Raw genomic sequence first — 17,939 nt, 5'->3', positions numbered from 1 at the left:
CTGCCAAAGTGCATGACCTCACACTTTCCAACATTATACTCCATCTGCCAAATGTTTGCCCACTCACTTAGCCTGTCTGTCCTTTTGCAGATTTTTTGTGTCCTCCTCACACATTGCTTTTCCTTCCACCTTTGTATTGTCAGCAAACTTGGCTACGTTACACTCAGTCTCTTCTTCCAAGTCGTTTATATAGATTGTAAATAGTTGGGGTCCCAACACTGATCCCTGCGGCACCCAACTAGTTACTGGTTGCCAACCCAAGAATGAACCATTTATCCTGACTCTCTGTTTTATCTTGTGCAATAACCTGCTCTGCTACATTGACCTAGTGCGCGCACATATCGCAGGAGAATAGTAAGTAGGTGGCCACCTATGATGTTCCGAAACACTTAACAAAACGTCCTGAAATAGCAGACAACGAAACAGGGCAATTAAAAAATAATGGAACAAACGGAAGTGAAATTAGAACAAAAATGTTTTTGATGCCAGACAAAAATGTTTTTGATGCAAGAGGAAACTAATGCAAACCACATGCATCCTGGCTCAGACAGCAGAGATACCGATCGTCACTGCAGCAGGTACGTAGGCAGCGGTGAATGAATACTGCTATACAGCAACAGGCACCAGCACATTAATACAGCAAGGAGGCAACAATTAAATCATCAGCAAGTACCAGTGAGTTAATTGGAGAAGCCGGCAACAGTGAATCAATAAATTCACCTAGCAGCAGCAACACCAGCATATCAGTAAATAAATGGAGCAAGGATGCAGGAACAAATTAATAAATGAATGGAGCAATGATAGTTATTAATGACTGGAATTATGTTTATAACCAAAATAAAGCATGTAGCTGCCTCACGGGAGGTTTGAGTTACAAGTGGCAGCAGTCTACTTGGAAGGTGTACACACCTCAGCATCAATGACGTCTGTGATGTATCTCGGAGTGAGCAGTGGCATGCGGACATATTGCAGCAGATCCGGTAGGAATTCCTCTCGTTCCTTCTGCGAGTGTTTTACCCAGTTTAATACCGCTTCAAAAACAGGTTCCTCCGAATCCACCTGGAACAGCAGCAGTTCATCAGAAACCAGGCAGCTATCTATTGTGCCATAGGGGACTTGCTCTATCATTCCACAAACTAGCAACTCAGATAATGCGGCTCACATCTCACACACCAACTAGATCACAACAGGGGCTGATGTTCACATCATTAAAATATTCAAATATCCTGACTGCTGCATTTATGTATCCCATTCTGAATGAAATTGAAGTGCTTTGTTTTTTTAATCCATACAGTAGCCTAAAATAATTTTGAGCATGAATTTAATTTTACTGGTGGATCTCCTATAGTTTTGCAAACAGAGGCCTGAAAACTGTGATCAGATCTTCCTGCGGGCACACGCCTCCGACCAAAAATTTTTTTAACGAAAAAAACCTGGAGGTCCCGGAGGAACGTAGGATTACGCTCCAAGGCCTAGCTGTGCAGTCCAGCAGATGGGAATGTGTCTTCCAGGAGCGTACGGGCATCCTGGGATCACGTGGGTCTGGACCAGCAATCACTATGTAGTATTCTCATTTATAGTAATGGGAGCTTCGAGCTCGGATTGCTATCAATGGGAATACCCCCAAGGTCAAATAAATAACACACACATTTAAAAAAACTCACTTTTTTAAAATTAATAGAAATTGCATTAAATTAAGTGTTTTAGCGAAAAATAAACTTCCCTTCATAGACAGGGTTTTTAAATATAAAAATAATAACATTTAATTTTTCTATGTTTTAAAATCCTTACGCTAGTAAAAGCAGGCCATACCTCTACTTTCACCAGGCGAAAGTGTTTGAAGGACATTCGCTGAGCAAGAGTTGGGCAAGAATGTCCTTCTCCTGGGGATGCGTGCGATCTATCAAGACATTTTGACAGATCGCAAACGCTGGTTCTCGGCGCATCGCGCGCCCAGAACCGGCATTTGTGAGGCCTCTTCGGGCGTGTGCACACATCGTATGCACCCGGAGAGGCTGCAATCTTCGGGCCAACAAGTCGAACAAAGTTCATTTCCTTCTGAGTGCATCAGTGACACTGTAGGTATGGGTGCAGGGACCCGTGAGACTCTATCTAGTGGTAGAAGTCTGCAGCTGGGTCTGTGTCTCAATATGATGTTGACAAAATAAGGAATATAAGTGTTCCAGTGCATATTTAATACATTACTGATTTGTATTTAGTGCCATAAAGCTAAAGATAGACATGAGGCCCTCAACTCATTGCTGAAAGGGTTTCAAGATGGCAGCCAGTTACCTGTGGAAAAATGTGTCTCAAAATGAATGTGTAGTTACAACACAAATTGGTATCTGAGACACATTGCTGTATCTAGATCAAGGGTCAGCCACAAGTAACTAGAAAGGACCCTCTGCTTCGGGATAAGGTTAACCCATTCCCCGTCACTTAGATCTGGGGGGGGGGGGGGGGAGGGGAGGAGAAGGGGAAGTATTTTGAAATCCCAGTTACAAAGAATTCTAATTAACTTTGAACACTTCTGTCGTGGTCCGTTTCTATTGATTTTTGAAGAAAAATACTTTACAAAGAGCTGCATTAAGACATCGCAGTTGAAATAAAACTGGTTGAAGCAACCTGGTTAATGTTTGCCAAGATTTACTCAGCTCTTCTGGCTGCTGGCCTTGGTAAATGCTATCGACAAATCCTACACTAAGAGGAGATTGTGCTGCCAGCCAATCTCAAGCCAGGGCAGGCCAGAGGTGATCAAGTGGATTGAAGATCCCTAGGCAGGGAACAAACCACCAGCAAAGTTCGAGGATGGTGTCCCAGGGTAGGTGCGAGGTCCTTTAAACAAAAACTCTCCATTTTCCGTTATTTACTCTTCTTATCCTATTCTTATAATCACTCTCTTTAAATCCTAACTTCAAGCTCAGCACCACACAATTATTTCTCAATTTACCTCTTCTTTTTTATCTTCTCCAACCTGGCTGACAGCATGCATTATGGGCCACGACCCTTGACCTAGGTTTATCAATGATAAAGAAATGTACGTTTCACGAAGAGCAAGACGACCCTGGCGAATATTAAATGTCTTTCTATTCCTTGTGCGCGATTATTGTATCACATCGCCACATATTAATCCCCAAGCATTTTATAAGAGACAGAATCTCCTGAAAAGTAGCATTAAACAGGTAGGGGCCGAAACTCAGTCCTGCCCAAACGGCGCGCACTTAGCATTTCCAGAAGTTTCCATTCTGGCAAAGCTCAGTACATTGGGTAATTTTTCCCGGTCGGGGCGGTGTCCCGGGGGCAGTGGGGCGCGAGGTGCCTGGGTTGCTTCGGGGCGACTGCCCCGACCAGTCATCAGCATGACACGGACAACGTCAGCATGGCTCATCATAATGTCCCTCCCCTTCAGTTAAAGGGGAAGGCCGCTGCGAGCTCTGCAAACGTTTTACTTGGGTCCACTGGGCCACCAAGGAGGGTCTCGGCTAGGCCAGTGGCCTGGCACCCAAGAGGGCACAATTGGCGGCCCGACTTGATAGTCAGCTGACAATAAAAAATAATATGGAGTCACCTGCAGTGCGACCTCCCCTTTAAGGCCGGACACACCGCCCAGGAGGAAGCGGTCAGTGGCACTGACCGGCGGCGGTGCTGCTCCCGCGGGGGTCAGTAAGCGGGTCGCCGGTCAGTAAGGGATCGGCACGTGCCCGGCACAGCGGCAACATAGGCAGTGCGGTAACCCGTTCCACTTGCTTCCGGCGCGGGGCAATTTCGGAAGGGTTGACCCATCCACTCCCGCCTCGAGATGGTAAGAGAGCTTATCGCGGATGGTAATTTCAGCCCATACTGTCTGCAAACCCAAAGGTCACCGGCCCGTCCTTCTCACAGGATGTTTGATGTAACAAATGGCCTTTTGTACATTCTCCACAAGTGACCGAGGCCTCACCTGAATCTCATCACACCGAATGAGTTTTTCCACTTCCTCCTTGTTCAGCAGCATGAATTCTTCGTGTTGGACAACTTCCGGAAAGTTCTTCTGGCTGAAAATTTCTGCCGCCAGCATCAGATCCACACAGCTGTGAGTCTCCGCAAACTCCTGGATTCCCAAACAGTTGGATGGGTCTAGCTGGCTCTCCAAGAATTCACAGCAAGCCTGCTTCACACCTAGTGAGAAATACGCACAGCACACGATCAGCTCATGTAAATGGCCACGTGTTTAGTGCCACTATTTTATACCGTCGACACCACCCGCAGCAGGTAAATGATCCCCTTTGAGTAGAATCAGAGACTAAGGTGTCAGCTGTGGTTCAGTGCTCACACTCTTGCCACAGACTAAGAAGGTCGTGGGTTCAAGTCCCACTCCAGAGACTTGAGCCCATAATCTCGGCAGACACTCCAGTGGAGTGCTGAGGGACTGCTGCACTGTCAGAGGTGCCGTCTTTCAGCTCAAACATTAACCCGAGGCCCTGTCCATCTTCTCAGGTAGATGTACAAGATCCCAGGTCACTTGGGAATTCTCCCAGTATCCTGGTCACAACTTATCCCTCAACCAACATCACTAAGATTGTCAAATTGGTTATTTAGCTCCATGTTGTTTGTTGGACCTTGCTGTGTGCAAATTGGGTTTTACGTCTCCCTACGTTGCAACAGCAGCTACACTTCAACAATATTTCATTGGCTGTGAACTGCTTTTGGACTTCCTGAGGTTGTCAAAACACTACATAAATGCAAGTTCTTTCTCTCTCTACGTTGAACGCTGTTTTTTCCATGGCACACAAGCTGTAGTGCTGGAGCAGCAATGTAAATGATTGCTGTCTGTCGTGCTTCACCGGCCACAGCTAGGCTGACTGCTGATCCCGCGGAGCATCGCAATGCAGTTTTAAACAGGAGCTTGGAATACCCAGCCGTGGGCTGTTCCAAGAGCAATGAGAATGAGAAAGGAGCTCACCTTTTAGCTGGAGAAGGCAAGCTGCGGGAAGTAATTCCTGAACATTCTCCACAGTGACATGGACGGTTTCTGTATACACAAAATCCAGCAGGATCTCCATGGTGGAGGCAGTCAGACCCTGGATATCGACATCTGGCTTACCTTTCTCTGAAAGCTGCAAGCAAAGAAACGGCGGCTCAGTGACTGATTCTGCAACCATTGTAGGGCCTGTTACCGCTCAGTGGGACCAGACATCAGAATTTATCCAATCTACGCGACACACAGTCTCCACACTCACTCACCCAGAGACACAATCCCCACACACTCACCCACCCCGGGACACAATCCCCACACTCTCACCCACCCCGAGATACAATCCCCACACACTCACTCACCCCGAGACACAATCCCCACACACTCACTTACCCCGAGACACAATCCCCACACACTCACCCACCCAGAGACACAATCCCCACACTCTCACCCACCCAGAGACACAATCCCCACACACTCACTCACCCCGAGACACAATCCCCACACACTCACTCACCCTGAGATACAATCCCCACACTCTCACTCACCCAGAGACATAATCCCCACACACTCACTCACCCAGAGACACAATCCCCACACTCACCCAGAGACACAATCCCCACACACTCACCCACCCCGAGACACAATCCCCATACACTCACCCACCCCGAGACACAATCCCCACACACTCACCCACCCCGAGACACAATCCCCACACACTCACCCAGAGACACAATCCCCACACTCACCCACCCCGAGACACAATCCCCACACACTCACTCATCCCGAGATACAATCCCCACACACTCACCCACCCCGAGACACAATCCCCACACACTCACCCAGAGACACAATCCCCACACACTCACCCAGAGACACAATCCCCACACACTCACCCAGAGACACAATCCCCACACACTCACCCAGAGACACAATCCCCTCACACTCACCCAGAGACACAATCCCCACACACTCACTCACCCCGAGACACAATCCCCACACACTCACCCACCCCGGGACACAATCCCCACACACTCACCCACCCCGAGACACAATCCCCACACACTCACCCAGAGACACAATCCCCACACACTCACTCACTCACCCAGAGACACAATCCCCACACACGCACCCACCCAGAGACACAATCCCCACACACTCACCCACCCAGAGACACAATCCACACCCACCCCGAGACACAATCCACACCCACCCCGAGACACAATCCACACACACCCCGAGACACAATCCACACCCACCCCGAGACACAATCCACACCCACCCCGAGACACAATCCACACCCACCCCGAGGCACACAATCCACACCCACCCCGAGGCACACAATCCACACCCACCCCGAGGCACACAATCCACACCCACCCCGAGGCACACAATCCACACCCACCCCGAGGCACACAATCCACACCCACCCCGAGGCACACAATCCACACCCACCCCGAGGCACACAATCCACACCCACCCCGAGGCACACAATCCACACCCACCCCGAGGCACACAATCCACACCCACCCCGAGGCACACAATCCACACCCACCCCGAGGCACACAATCCACACCCACCCCGAGGCACACAATCCACACCCACCCCGAGGCACACAATCCACACCCACCCCGAGGCACACAATCCACACCCACCCCGAGGCACACAATCCACACCCACCCCGAGGCACACAATCCACACCCACCCCGAGGCACACAATCCACACCCACCCCGAGGCACACAATCCACACCCAACCCGATGCATACTATCCCCACTCACACACCCAGGGACACACAGTCCCCACACACCCTGAGGAGCACTCTCCAGGTGATCCCTACACTGATATACCTATGTGCAAATGGTCATGAACATGAATGCAGTGCAGCAAGAGTGTGGGGCCACCTTGCCTAGTACAATGATACTGGACATTGTTCAAAGCTCTACCTCTGGGGACCAATAAATGAACAGGGTCACTTAACACTTGCTACAGGCACACTCATAAAAAAGGAACACATTGTACTCAGTCCTCTCGTGGCAAACAGTAATGAGGAAGCGGCAGCAATGTTAATTACAGGGTGGAGTCCGGCTGAGGAAAACAACATTCTAACCAGCAGCTCAAGACCCTGAGGCGTATTCCTGGAGAAACAAAACCACCTGGGTCAGCAAACAAGCTCCTAGTGTCTCTGTAACTGCCTTGTTGCTTGTGGAGACTTGAATTGCAATCCCGAGATGGACTCAACCTTCTTTTTACTCATTCATGCAATTTTTAAAATTAATTCTCAGGATGAAGGCAGCGCTGGCAAAGCTATATCCATTGGCCATCCCAGATGCCCGGAGAAGGTAGTGTGGGGACTTCTCGGGCTTCTGATAGAGAGTTTGATATAACTGAGTGGATTGCTCAGCCATTTCAGAGAGTGTCAACCACATTGGTGTGGGACTGGAGTCACATACAGGCCCAGACCAGGTAAGGGTGGCAGGTTTCCTTCCCTAAAGGACATTCGTGAACCAGGTGGGTTTTTACGACAATCTGACAGCTTCGCGGACACTTTCACTGATACCAGCTTTATTATTCCTAGATTCGTTTGAAACTGAATTCAAATTCTCAAACTGCTGGGATTTGAACCAGTGTTCCCTGGACTATTAGTCCACACATCTGGATTCCTAGTCCAGTAACATAGCTACTATATTATTATATGCTATATGATTATCATCTTCGGTTAAGTGTAGTTTTCCATGTTTAAATGTGGGTTGCACTCAGAGCGACAGTGCGCCAGGCTGGTTTATTGAGACGTTTTACACTGGCAAAGCTTTATCGCTGGGAGCCAGTCAATGAAAGGGGTCACTTAACATTTACCACCACGTCTGATGTCACCCTTTCAGTTCAGCACTCCGTGTCTGCAGCCAAAAACACACTCAGAAAAGGACGAGTGCATTGTACCCTGTCCTGGCAAACTGTAATGACTACGAGGAAGCAGCATCATTGTAATCACAGGGTGGCATACAGCTCAGAAAAACAGCAGCTGAAGAAACCCCCAAGGTGCATTCCTGGAGAGACAGAAAGACCTGGGTCAGGAATGAACTACCTCACTGCTTGTGCAGATTTGTATTGCAATTCCACGGAGATAGACGCAGAAATCACCAAGGGAAACGGTTAAATATGCTTCCCTATCAGGAACTGGTTTTTAAATCGGGTAATTACAGGGCTACAATAAGCCACAGAAGTTAAACTGGAACTATAAATCAAGCTGTTTTTTTTTTATAAAGTGTTGTTGAAAAGTAATCAAGCTTTCTTTCTCAACCAGGAAGAGTTCTTACTGCCTGGGCCTGCAGAGGGCGCCATCCCTGTGTATTTCAGTCAGGGACAACTGGGATTTTCCAATTGCAGGAGGCACTGGTTCTGGGCCAACACTAACTAATCGCTATCCCTCCGAGATAGAACATGCAACTATCAGATGGGAGTTCCTCCTTAACCATTCCAATCCAGTCTCATCCTACATTCACTAAAACGGAGGAGCTCAGACTTGTGGTTCTCTATATACACCCTTTAATCTTTCCCCCCCCTCATAATCTTCAGGCTTTTAAACACAAGCTGGACATCAACTAATTGTTACTTCTTGCAGGCCTCATCCCTTCACTGTGGTTTCTCAAGTAAAAATAACTTGTCTCATAGGGAGCAGACAGTTTGAATTAGATCGAGAAAATGCTAAATTTTCTTTATAACATATCCTCGCATCAGGATATGGAAACATGTTAATATGTATACCTGGATACGAAATGGTAGACAAACCTTATTTCCTCTGAATCATAGAATGGTTACAGCACAGGCAGCCATTTGGCCTGTCGAGCCCGTGTCAGCTCTCAGCTAGTCCCACTCCCCGTAGACCTGCAAAATATTTCCCTTCAGATACTTATCCACTTCCCTTTTGAAAGATAAGGTTGAGTCTGCCTCCACCACCCTTTCAGGCCGTGCATTCCAGATCTTAACCACTCGCTGCATAAAAAAGTATTTTCTTCCATCACCTCTGGTTCTTTTGCCAATCACCTTAAATCTGTGTCCTCTGGTTCTCTACCCTTCTGCCAATGGGAACAGTTTCTCTCTCTCAGACCCCTCATGATTTCGAACACTTCGATCAAATCTCCTTTGCTCCAAGGTGAACAACTCCAGCTTCCCCAGTCTATCAACGTAACTGAAGTCCCTCATCCCTGGAACCATTGTCGTAAATCTTTTCTGCACCCTCTCCAAGGCCTTCACATCCTTCCTAAAGTGCGGTGCTCAGAATTGTGCACAATACTCCAGTTGGGGTCGAACCAGTATTTTATACAGGTTCATCATAATTTCCACACTTCTGCACTTGTAGGGCTAGAAACTGGGTAGCACCTTGATTGGGGCCCTAAATTTTGAAAAGTACAAAAAGTAGTAGCGGGCACTAATCACTCTCTCCTCCAGTGATATTTAGTTTTAGCACTCCAGGAGGGAAGTGGAACACTAAATCAAGCATTAACCACTTCTCTTGGGGCACTAAAGTCCAAGAGCGGGGCGGTAGTGATAGAACGCTGAACAATTTTGAGCACATTGGTCACGGCGTGAGGCGCTCCTTCCCCCGCTTAAAGGGAAGGGCCAATGATGGTGCACGGCCTACTTGTCGGCAGGTCTGTCTTGCAAGGCGACCTGCGCGACTACCATTACAGCCCCAAACACTCTCACAGGGGAGGGCCTGGGCATCTTGCACTAATGAAATAGGAAAAACCTTGCGCAGGCACCAGACTGGTGCAAATAACAAAGGTTGCGCTTGCTGAAAAACACTCTCTTTAATTACTGCTCCCCAAGCGGCCAGCCAATACACACCACCGCTTGCTGGCGTTATCAGCGTGAGGCGATACAGCAGGGGGCTAGAGTCAATTTTACATCCGGGCGGTAACGGGCGCTGCGGACTTTGTGACATCACGATGCGCGAGGCACTAGAGACACAGGTGCTGCGGGTTAGACGCCTTTTAAACTGGCACTAAAGTTCGTGGGTGCCTCTGCATTCGCCACGCCTGGTCACTATTCCTTTAGCACCCCCGCCCTGCTCCCAACGCTAACCTACCGAATTTCTAGCCCTATACCTCTATTTATGAAACCCATGATCCTGTAAGCCTTTTTAACTGCTTTCTCAACCTGCCCTGCCACCTTCAACGATTTGTGCCACACATAGCCCCAGGTCTCTCTGTTCGTGAACCCCCTTTAGGATTCCTTAGAGCCAATCCTTATCCCGAAGTTGCAGATCTGACTTGCCGACTTCCCTTACCTACATTGTTCGAACATGCCAGAGGCTGTTCACCTTAAGAGACCGGCAGCAGATATGGGAACGGCCCAGCACGAGATTTACACCAGCGAGAGCTCATTGCCGTCAGAACCGTGACGCTTTCCAAGGTGAGGGAATCCAGAAAAAAGGGGGCACAATCTTAACACCGGAACGGGAGAAGACCATCCAACCCCTTGAGCCTGTTCGCCATGTAATTAGATCATGGCTGATCTGTACCTTACAGCTCCTTTTACCCACCTTGGTTCCATATCCCTAAATACCCATGCCTGACAAAAATTCATCAATCTGCATCTTGAAATTTTTCAATTGGCCTAGCCTCAAAAGCTTTTTGGTGGAGAGACTTCCAGATTTCCACTTCCAGCGAGATCATTCAGGAATGATCAGGAATCATAGAAATTTACAGCATGGAAGGAGGTCATTTCGGCCCATCGTGTCCGCGCCGGCCGACAAGAGGCGATCCAGCCTAATCCCACTTTCCAGCTCTTGGCCCGTAACCCTGTAGGTTACTGCACTTCAAGTGCACATCCAAGTACTTTTTAAATGTGGTGAGTGTTTCTGCCTCTACCACCCTTTCAGGCAGTGAGTTCCAGACCCCCACAACCCTCTGCATGAAGAAATTTCCCTGATTGTTGACCCCTCTGCTAAGGGAAATAGGCCCTTTCTGTTCACAATATCTAGGTCGCTCATAATTTTATACACCTCAATGAGGTCTCCCCTCAGCCTCCTCTGTTCCAAGGAAAACAAACACAGCCTATCCAATCTTTCCTCATAGCTATGATTCTCCACTCCCAGCAACATCCTCGCAAATCTCCTCTGCACCCTCTCCAGTGCAATCACATCCTTCCTATAATGCGGTGACCAGAACTGCACGCAGTACTCCAGCTGTGGCCTAACTAGTGTTTTATACAGTTCAAGCATAATCCCCTGCTCTTACATTTTATGCCTCGGCTAATAAAGGCAAGCATTCCGTATGCCTTCTCAACCACCTTATCGACCTGGCCTGTTACCTTCAAGGATCTGTGGACCTGCACTCCAAGGTTCCTTTGTTCCTCTACATTTCTCAGTATCCTACCATTTATTGTGTATTCCCTTTCCTTGTTAGCCCCCCCCCAAATGCATTACCTCACACTTCTCTGAATTAAATTCCATTTGCCACCGTTCTGCCCATCTGATCAGTTGATTGATATCTTCCTGTAGTCCACAGCTTTCTTCTTCATTATTACCACACAGCCGATTTTAGTATAATTTGCAAACTTCTTAATCATACCCCCTATATTCAAGTCTAGATCATTAATGTATACCACAAAAAGCAAGGGACTTAGGAACCCCACTGGAAACATCCTTCCAGTCACAAAAACATCCATCAACCATTACCCTTTGCTTCCTACCTGAGCCAATTTTGGATTCAACTTGCCACTTTGCCCTGGATCCCATGGGCTTTTATTTTCGTGTCCATGTGGGACCTTATCAAAAGCCTTGCCAAAATCCATATACATTACATCTTACGCACTGCCCTCATCAACCCTCCTAGTTACCTCCTTGAAAAATTCAATCAAGTTAGTCAGAGACGAACTTCCCTTAACAAATCCGTGCTGACTGTCCCTGATTAATCCATGTCTTTCTAAATGTAGATTTATCCTGTCCTTCAGGATTTTTTCCAATAATTTTCCCACCACCGAGGTTAAGCTGAGTGGCCTGTAATTACTCGGTCGATCCCTTTCTCCCTTCTTAAACATTAGCAGTCCTCCAGCACCAAATCTGAAACCAGAGACGATTGGAAAATGATGGTCAAAGCCTCTGCTATTTCTTCTTTTGCTTCGCTCAACAGCCTGGGATACATTTCATCCGGGCCTAGGGATTTATCCACTTTCAAAGCTGCTAAACCCCTTAATACCTTCTCTTTCATTATGTTTATTTCATCTAATATTTCACACTCCTCCTCCCAGATAGCAATGTCTGCATCAACCCTCTCTTTTGTGAAAACAGACGCAATTCATTCATTAAGAACCATACCCACATCTTCCGCTTCCACGCACAGATTACCCTCATGGTCTCCAATAGGCCCTAACCTTTCTTTAGTTATCCTCTTGCTCAATATATTTATAAAATCTTTGGATTTTCGTTAATTTTACTTAAGCATTTTTCATGCTCTTTGCTTTCCTAATATCCCTTTTAATTTCACCCCTGGACTTTCTATACGCCAAGAGATTCTGCAATATTTAGCCCTTAAGCCTCCCTTTTTTGTCATAGGGTAGCGGAAATCATCAACGAAAGTGAGAGGTCAGGAAAATGTCATTTGAGAGCTGTTGGAACCAGGAATGTTTTCCATAGGAAGTAGTTGAGATCAAAACCATCACATTTTTTTTTAAAAAGGGAAAATTGGATAAATAAGAACATGAGAAACAGGATTAGGAGTAGGCCATTCGGCCCCTCGAGCCTGCTCTGCCATTCAACAAGATCACGGCTGATCTGCTATCTCAACTCCACATTCCTGCACTATCCCATATCCCTCAAGTCCCTTAGTATCCAACAATCTATCAAACCTTGTCTTGCATATACTCAACCACTGAGCCTCCATAGCCCTCTGGGGTAGAAAATTCCAAAGATTCACCACCCTCTGAGTGAAGAAGTTTCTCCTCAGCTCAGTCCTAAATGGCCAACTACGTGAACCCCTTGTTCTGAGACTGCAACCTCTAGTCACAGGCTCTCCAGCCAGGAGCAACACCCTCCCACCACCTACCATGTCAAACCCCTTAAGAATGTTATATGTTACAATTAGATCAGCTCTCATTCTTCTAAATTCGAGGGAATATAGCCGTAATCTCCTCAATCCCTCCTTATAGGGCAATCCCCGTGGGAGCGGCGTGGCCGCCGGTCGGTGCCCCCAGTGAGAAGCTGTGTGTGGCTGGGCGGCGCGTCCGCCCTTAAAGGGGAGGGCAGACTACCGCGGGCGCCATCTTATTTTAATTGTCAGCCGACTGCCGCTGGCCCGGCTGAAACCCTCCCTGGTGGCCCAGTGGGCCTAATTAAACCCCAGGCAGAGTTTGCAGCAGCCCTCCCCTTTAACTGAAGGGGAGGGGTGTTGTGACGCGGCCATGTCACTCCGGCAGCACCAGCACTACGTTAATGATCCAGAGCGACGGCCACCCCGCTGCAACGGCACTTCCGCCCCCAAACAGGTGAATACTGGTCCACTCTCCACCCCCATGGATTGGGTCGGAGACAGACCCAAGGAATTGGTGAGTACACTTACTTTCTGGTCCGGGGGCAATTTCACCCCCTCCTACTCTTACACTCCAATCCCTTTGTAACAAAGACTTATATTTGCTTTCCTAATTGTTTTCTGTACCTGCATCTTAACTTTCTGTGATGCATGTGTAGGTCTCTCGGAACACCAACATTTCCCAATCTCTCACCATTTAAAAAATACTCTGCTTTTCTAATTTTCCTACCAGAATGGATAACTTCACACTTCTCCACATTATGGGCCCAAGTTTCCACATGATTTGTGCCTGATTTTTAGGAGGAACTGGTGGAGAACGGACTATCTTAGAAATCGCAATTCTCCACATTTTTTTTTCTGCAGTTCTAGTCAGGTAGAACAGTTCTACTTTGGAACATAATTTTTTCTTCAAAAGGGGGCGTGTCCGGCCACTGACGCCTGATTTGAAAGTTTCCACAGTGAAAACGTACTCCAAACTAAAGTAGAATGGAGCAAGTGAAGATTTTTGTAGAACTGAAGAAACCTGTTCTACACATTAAAAAATCAGGCGCAGGTTACAAATTAGGCGTCCAGAACGAGGGGGGGGGGGGGGGGGAGGGAAGTCATTAAATTCTATAATAAATCCTTATTTATACTTATACAAATATTATACAAATAAATCCAACCTGAATAAACATTTATAAGCAAAGAAAAGATTAAATAAACCATCTTCTTACCTGTGTGAAAGTGCTTCAGGCAGGCCTTTCGGGACCGAAGGCTGAACGGGCCGGCCCGAGACTTCGGGCAGGGCCCATCCCCAGCACCAGATTTACAGTAGGTGGCGTTGGGTCGGGGAGGTTCGGTTCAGGTCGGGGGGAGAGGGAGAGGGAGAGAGGGAGAGAGGGGGAGAGGGAGGGGGGGGAAGGCGGGGGGGGGGGGGGGAGGGAGAGGAGGAGGGGAGGGAGAGGAGGAGGGGAGGGAGAGGAGGAGGGGGAGGTGGGGGGAGAGGAGGAGGTGGGGGGGAAGAGGAAGAGGGGGAGGTGGGGGGAAGAGGAAGAGGGGGAGGTGGGGGGAAGAGGAAGAGGGGGAGGTGGGGGGAAGAGGAAGAGGGGGAGGTGGGGGGAAGAGGAAGAGGGGGAGGTGGGGGGAAGAGGAAGAGGGGGAGGTGGGGGGAGAGGAAGAGGGGGAGGTGGGGGGAGAGGAAGAGGGGGAGGTGGGGGGAGAGGAAGAGGGGGAGGTGGGGGGAGAGGAAGAGGGGGAGGTGGGGGGAGAGGAAGAGGGGGAGGTGGGGGGGAGAGGAAGAGGGGGAGGTGGGGGGGAGAGGAAGAGGGGGAGGTGGGGGGGAGAGGAAGAGGGGGAGGTGGGGGGGAGAGGAAGAGGGGGAGGTGGGGGGGAGAGGAAGAGGGGGAGGTGGGGGGGAGAGGAAGAGGGGGAGGTGGGGGGGAGAGGAAGAGGGGGAGGTGGGGGGGAGAGGAAGAGGGGGAGGTGGGGGGGAGAGGAAGAGGGGGAGGTGGGGGGGAGAGGAAGAGGGGGAGGTGGGGGGGAGAGGAAGAGGGGGAGGTGGGGGGAGAGGAAGAGGGGGAGGTGGGGGGGAGAGGAAGAGGGGGAGGTGGGGGGGAGAGGAAGAGGGGGAGGTGGGGGGAGAGGAAGAGGGGGAGGTGGGGGGAGAGGAAGAGGGGGAGGTGGGGGGAGAGGAAGAGGGGGAGGTGGGGGGAGAGGAAGAGGGGGAGGTGGGGGGAGAGGAAGAGGGGGAGGTGGGGGGAGAGGAAGAGGGGGAGGTGGGGGGAGAGGAAGAGGGGGAGGTGGGGGGAGAGGAAGAGGGGGAGGTGGGGGGAGAGGAAGAGGGGGAGGTGGGGGGAGAGGAAGAGGGGGAGGTGGGGGGAGAGGAAGAGGGGGAGGTGGGGGGAGAGGAAGAGGGGGAGGTGGGGGGAGAGGAAGAGGGGGAGGTGGGGGGAGAGGAAGAGGGGGAGGTGGGGGGAGAGGAAGAGGGGGAGGTGGGGGGAGAGGAAGAGGGGGAGGTGGGGGGAGAGGAAGAGGGGGAGGTGGGGGGAGAGGAAGAGGGGGAGGTGGGGGGAGAGGAAGAGGGGGAGGTGGGGGGAGAGGAAGAGGGGGAGGTGGGGGGAGAGGAAGAGGGGGAGGTGGGGGGAGAGGAAGAGGGGGAGGTGGGGGGAGAGGAAGAGGGGGAGGTGGGGGGAGAGGAAGAGGGGGAGGTGGGGGGAGAGGAAGAGGGGGAGGTGGGGGGAGAGGAAGAGGGGGAGGTGGGGGAGAGGAAGAGGGGGAGGTGGGGGGAGAGGAAGAGGGGGAGGTGGGGGGAGAGGAAGAGGGGGAGGTGGGGGGAGAGGAAGAGGGGGAGGTGGGGGGAGAGGAAGAGGGGGAGGTGGGGGAGAGGAAGAGGGGGAGGTGGGGGGAGAGGAAGAGGGGGAGGTGGGGGGAGAGGAAGAGGGGGAGGTGGGGGGAGAGGAAGAGGGGGAGGTGGGGGGAGAGGAAGAGGGGGAGGTGGGGGGAGAGGAAGAGGGGGAGGTGGGGGGAGAGGAAGAGGGGGAGGTGGGGGGAGAGGAAGAGGGGGAGGTGGGGGGAGAGGAAGAGGGGGAGGTGGGGGAGAGGAAGAGGGGGAGGTGGGGGAGAGGAAGAGGGGGAGGTGGGGGGAGAGGAAGAGGGGGAGGTGGGGGGAGAGGAAGAGGGGGAGGTGGGGGGAGAGGAAGAGGGGGAGGTGGGGGGAGAGGAAGAGGGGGAGGTGGGGGAGAGGAAGAGGGGGAGGTGGGGGGAGAGGAAGAGGGGGAGGTGGGGGGAGAGGAAGAGGGGGAGGTGGGGGGAGAGGAAGAGGGGGAGGTGGGGGGAGAGGAAGAGGGGGAGGTGGGGGGAGAGGAAGAGGGGGAGGTGGGGGGAGAGGAAGAGGGGGAGGTGGGGGGAGAGGAAGAGGGGGAGGTGGGGGAGAGGAAGAGGGGGAGGTGGGGGGAGAGGAAGAGGGGGAGGTGGGGGGAGAGGAAGAGGGGGAGGTGGGGGGAGAGGAAGAGGGGGAGGTGGGGGGAGAGGAAGAGGGGGAGGTGGGGGGAGAGGAAGAGGGGGAGGTGGGGGGAGAGGAAGAGGGGGAGGTGGGGGGAGAGGAAGAGGGGGAGGTGGGGGGAGAGGAAGAGGGGAGGTGGGGGGAGAGGAAGAGGGGGAGGTGGGGGGAGAGGAAGAGGGGGAGGTGGGGGAGAGGAAGAGGGGGAGGTGGGGGGAGAGGAAGAGGGGGAGGTGGGGGGAGAGGAAGAGGGGGAGGTGGGGGAGAGGAAGAGGGGGAGGGAGGGAGAGGGGGGGGAAGAGGAGGGGGAGGGGAAGAGGGGGGGCAGAGAGGGAGAGAGAGGGGGGGAGAGAGAGGGGGGAGAGAGAGGGGGGGAGAGAGAGGGGGGGAGAGAGAGGGGGGGAGAGAGAGGGGGAGAGAGAGAGGGGAGAGAGAGAGGGGAGAGAGAGGGGGGGGAGAGAGAGGGGGGGGAGAGAGAGGGGGGGGGAGAGAGAGGGGGAGAGAGAGGGGGAGAGAGAGGGGGAGAGAGAGGGGGGAGGAGGGGGGGGGAGGGAGGGGGGGGAGGGAGGGGGGGGAGGGAGAGGGGGAGGGAGGAGGGGGGGTGGAGAGAGAGGGGGGGGAGAGAGAGGGGGGGAGAGAGAGGGGGGGAGAGAGAGGGGGGAGAGAGAGGGGGGGAGAGAGAGGGGGGGAGGGAGAGGGGGGGAGGGAGAGGGGGGGAGGGAGAGGGGGGGAGGGAGAGGGGGGGGAGGGAGAGAGGGGGGGGAGGGAGAGAGGGGGGGGAGGGAGAGGGGGTGGAGGGTGGGTGGGAGGGGGTGGAGGGGGGAGGGAGAGGGAGGGGGAGGGAGGGGAGGGAGGGGGAGGGAGGGGGAGAGGGAGAGGGGGGAGGGAGGGGGGGGGAGGGAGGGGGGGGGAGGGAGGGAGAGGGGGGAGGGAGGGAAGGGAGGGACAGGGGGGAGGGAGGGGGGGGGGGAGGGAGGGGGGGGAGGGAGGGGGGGGGAGGGAGGGAGAGGGGGGGGAAGAGGGAGAGGGGGGGGAAGAGGGAGAGGGGGGGGGGAAGAGGAGAGGGGGGGGAAGAGGGAGAGGGGGGGGGGAAGAGGGAGAGGGGGGGGAAGAGGGAGGGGGGGGGAAGAGGGAGGGGGGGGGGGAAGAGGGAGGGGGGGGGGAAGAGGGGGGGTGGGGGGGAGAGGGGGGGAAGAGGGGGGAGAGGGAGGGGAAGAGGGAGAGGGGGGAAGAGGGAGAGGGGGGGAAGAGGGAGAGGGGGGGAAGAGGTAGAGGGGGGGGAAGAGGGAGAGGGGGGGGAAGAGGGAGAGGGGGGGAAGAGGGAGAGGGGGGGGAAGAGGGAGAGGGGGGAAGAGGGAGAGGGGGGGAAGAGGGAGAGGGGGGGAAGAGAGGGGGGTGGGGGGGAGAGGGGGGGAAGAGGGGGGGGGAGAGGGAGGGGAGAGGGGGAGGGAGGGGAGAGGGGGGAGGGAGAGGGG

General features: G+C 52.5%; 1 protein-coding gene across 1 annotated transcript in view; it reads right to left on the bottom strand.

Moving 5' to 3' along the window:
• Positions 1–909: 909 nt before the first annotated feature.
• LOC139259397 (kelch-like protein 12) overlaps positions 910–17,939 on the bottom strand; it is a gene marked incomplete at its 3' end in the record, with an annotated part of 33,229 nt that continues 16,199 nt past the window's right edge. The window contains exons 4-6 of the mRNA XM_070874863.1: positions 4,943–5,096; positions 3,941–4,158; positions 910–1,059 (exon numbers count right to left, since the gene is read on the bottom strand). Coding sequence (XP_070730964.1) covers positions 910–1,059; positions 3,941–4,158; positions 4,943–5,096 — 522 coding nt within the window. The remainder of the gene's footprint in view (positions 1,060–3,940; positions 4,159–4,942; positions 5,097–17,939) is intronic.

This window comes from Pristiophorus japonicus, unplaced genomic scaffold, assembly GCF_044704955.1.
Source record: "Pristiophorus japonicus isolate sPriJap1 unplaced genomic scaffold, sPriJap1.hap1 HAP1_SCAFFOLD_998, whole genome shotgun sequence".
In the NCBI taxonomy this organism is placed as follows: Eukaryota; Metazoa; Chordata; class Chondrichthyes; family Pristiophoridae; genus Pristiophorus; species Pristiophorus japonicus.
Note: the sequence above shows the minus strand (reverse complement) of the source record. Positions and strands in the feature narration are given on the sequence as shown.